This window comes from Aquarana catesbeiana, linkage group LG03, assembly GCF_042186555.1.
Source record: "Aquarana catesbeiana isolate 2022-GZ linkage group LG03, ASM4218655v1, whole genome shotgun sequence".
NCBI classification, from domain to species: domain Eukaryota; kingdom Metazoa; phylum Chordata; class Amphibia; order Anura; family Ranidae; genus Aquarana; species Aquarana catesbeiana.
Genome location: NC_133326.1, coordinates 699,295,459 through 699,299,293, shown reverse-complemented (window position 1 = coordinate 699,299,293; position 3,835 = coordinate 699,295,459). Strand labels below are relative to the sequence as shown.

General features: G+C 39.7%; 1 protein-coding gene across 1 annotated transcript; it reads right to left on the bottom strand.

The window, feature by feature from the left end:
* Window positions 1–673: 673 nt before the first annotated feature.
* LOC141134318 (olfactory receptor 5AR1-like) lies at window positions 674–1,627 on the bottom strand. Its single transcript, XM_073623891.1, has one exon. The coding sequence runs from the start codon at window positions 1,625–1,627 to the stop codon at window positions 674–676; it is 954 nt and encodes a 317-aa protein (XP_073479992.1).
* Between the last annotated feature and the right edge of the window lie 2,208 nt (window positions 1,628–3,835).

Genomic DNA, 3,835 nt, shown 5'->3' with positions numbered 1-3,835 from the left:
TAAAAAATAAAATAAAACCAAGTATAAAAACCCACTCTCTACCATAATTACAAGGTTAACTATATAATAAAAGTGTGGCACTGTAGATCGGGGACCCCCAAAGGGGGGCATCTCCAGCGGGAGTGGCCTGCTGTCCAGCAAGAAAATCATCCAGGGGAGACAGATTTCAAGAAATTGAAGTAGTCCGAGTGACCATAAGTGCTGATTTATGATTTTCTTCTTTTTTTCCTTGGGTAGGATCAGATCGTAGAGCAACTCCTTCTATTATATTTTATTGAACTCACGCGCATGCTCCTGAAGAGTGGATCAATCCACAAAATGCATTGAACTATTATATGTATGCTGTGTCCCTATGATTCAATTGATGTCTGTCAGTATGTATAATTTTTGATATTAATCGTTTATAATCATGTGGCAACCCATCTACATTGTATGTATAGATATACATTTTTATGAATTGTACCAGTTATTATAATTGTATTGGATATACACTTACTCATGATTATGCGTTTGTATGTTAATTCATATAATAAACGGAATTCTTTATACCTACGTGCTTTATTCAAAGTCCCAATTCCCTTTCCCCTCTTTTTTTGACATATGGATAGGGATGAAGGCAATTGACCTTACAAGGTCACCGCCTCATATAATGTCCCAACTGTTCTCCTCTTTCTTATTGAGTTACATGTGAAATATGCTGTATTGCTTGCATGATGGCCCGTTTTACCTCTTGGTTCCTTAGGCTGTAGATAAGAGGGTTCAACATTGGGGTCATTACTGTATAAAAGACAGATGCCACTTTGTCTTGTTTGTCCAGGGCACTGGAAGGTGAGTGCAAATAAGTCAAGAAAACGGAAACATAGAAGATGCTGGCACACACAAGGTGGGAAGAACAAGTGCTGAAAGCTTTCTGTCGTCCTTCAGAAGATTTTATACGTAATATTGTGGTAAAGATGAGACTGTATGAGACCAGGATTGCTGACAGCGAATAAAGACCACAAGAACCAATAAAGAGAATAGTTAACATGTTGCAAAGAAGTGTTTTGGAACAAGACAACCGGAGTATAGGAAGAATGTCACAGTAGAAATGGTCTATAATATTTGAGCCACAGAACTGGAGACTGAACAAGCAGCTGGTCTGTACAACTGACTGGAAGAAGCCCACAAAGAATGAAAGAGTGGCAAGAGACAAACATTTGCCTTTGGTCATGATGGAAACATAGTGAAGAGGGTGGCAGATAGCAGCGTAGCGGTCATACGACATACTGGAGAGTAGGAGAACCTCAGTTCCTGCTAGGCCAGCAAAAAAGAAAAATTGGATGGCACAACTATTAAATGATATGGTCTTCCTGAGGGATAGAAGGTCAGACAACAATTTAGGAGTGATAGCTGTAGAGTAGAAGAGGTCAACCGCTGAGAGGCAACTCAAGAAGTAATACATTGGAGTGTGGAGATTGGAGGCAACAAGGACAAGAATAATTAAGCCAATGTTTCCGAGTATGGTCACAAGGTACACCATCAAGAAAAAAAAGAAGAGAAACGGGATTAGTTGGTCATTATCGGTCAGTCCAGAAAACACAAACACTGTCACCTGTGTGTTGTTTCCCATGCCCACTGAGTTCTTCATACACAGAAATGAACCTAAATTACAGATTTTAATATTTGAAAGAAACTTAAGTTGAGAGAAATACATACAGAAGAAAGACAAGGTGCGCCAAACTAAGTGCAGCATGTATAGAACGATTTATTGGAGAAATAAAAGAAGGCCAAATGGCTACTCACAGATTATAAGTGAGAATCAGGCATATAAAAAAAATAACGGAGAAGTCCATGTTCACTGTGCGGTCCAAGGTTACATCGATGGAGGCGTCCCAGTGGTGTCTGGGTGAACTGCCATAGGGGAAGCGCAGAACGACCTGGATGTCTAGCTTGGCTAGGCACCGTATGTCCTTGGGGAAGCCAGGTGGGAGTGCAGGAAGGCCTGGATGTTGAACTTGGCTGTGCACCGTGTGTCCTCGGAGAAGCCAGAGACCCGGAACTGGAAGGACAAACCAGCATGGATCGCAAACTCGATGAATTCCGTGTGCCGGAAGTGACGTGTGGACATGTCAGATGACGCGTTTCAAAGCTTCCGCTTTTTCCTCAGATCTAATTGGTAGTTCGCAGCATCAATAATTTGTAGGCTGATGTCAGTGAACACGCGACAATGTCAGGGGATGTAAAAAACTTATAGGACGGCCGGAAGTGTTACGGATATATCACAGCATACCAGGAAGTAAAAATAGACATATATATACACACAATAATAAAATGCATAATGTTCTCTAAAAAAAAAAAATTGTATATATATATATATATATATATATATATATATATATATATATATATATATATATATATATATATATATATATATATATATAATGGAAAAGAATAATAATAATAATAATTTAGGTACACATTAGAAAGTATATCTATATTAGCAAGGAAGGATATGTTTATGCTAGTTAATAGATTAATTAATTAAGTAATTAATACATAAAAAGTGAGAGTAAATCATAGTTGATGACAATGGGGATCACTAACCACAATAAATAAAAATATAAATATATATATTTTGAACAAATATACATATAAAAAATAATAATTAATTGTAAGAAATAGAATATAAAATATTTATCAAAAAAACATATATAGAAAAAAAAAAAAAAATATATATATATATACACTGTATTTATCGGCATATAACACGCACTTTTTTCCCCTGAAAATCAGGGGAAAATCGTGGGTGCGTGTTATAGGCCAATCCCCGCCAATTTTGTGTGATCGGAGCGATCGCGGCGATTGCCACCGACATACACAGCCCTGTGTAAATTCAAATACGGCGCCGAGACTGCAGGGACTCGGCGGAGCCGAGATACACATACCCGAGAGTCCTCGGCTTTTCTCGGCGCCGCTTACAGTCCCGCCCAGTCCCGCCATTGGACCTGTGTGATGTCCATCACAGGGCGGGACTGGGCGGGACTGTAAGTGGCACCGAGAAAAGCCGAGGACTCTCGGGCATGTGTATCTCGGCTCCGCCGAGTCCCTGCAGTCTCGGCGCCATATTTGAATTTACACACGGCTGTGTATGTCGGCAGGGATCGCGGGAATCCCACAAGGCTGCACTGGGGCAAAGCTGCAATTGGGCCAGGCTGCACTGGGGCAAAGCTGCACTGAGAAGGCTGCACTGACATAACTGCACTGACATGGCTGCACTGACGAGGCTGCACTGACAAGGCTGCACTGGGGCAAAGCTGCACTGACAAGGCTGCAATGGACACTGGGGCAAGGCTGCACTGACAATTCTGCACTGGGGCAAAGCTGCACTGACAAGGCTGCACTGACAATTCTGCACTGGGACAAAGCTGCACTGACAAGGCTGCAATAGACACTGGAGCAAGGCTACACTGACAAGGCTGCAGATGGACACCGATAACGCTGCATTGATGGGCATTTTAATATAAGTTTTTCTTCCTTAAACTTTGCTCTTAAAAGTTTTTTTCCTTAAAATTCCCTCCTAAACTTGGGGTGCGTGTTATACGCCGGCGCGTGTTATACGCCGATAAACACGGTGTATATATATATATATATATATATATATATATATATATATATATATATATATATAGTTTTTTTATTTATTGTGGTTAGTGATCCCCATTGGCATCAACTATGATTTACTCTCACTTTTTATGTATTAATTAATTATTTAATTATTTAATTAATTAATCTATTAACTAGCATAAACATATCATTCCTTGCTAATATATAGCTAGATATAGATATACTTTCT

Bases quoted from the DNA above. Each gene is read 5' to 3' on its own strand.
- LOC141134318 (XM_073623891.1), bottom strand. From the start codon at position 1,627: ATGAAGAACTCAGTGGGCATGGGAAACAACACACAGGTGACAGTGTTT.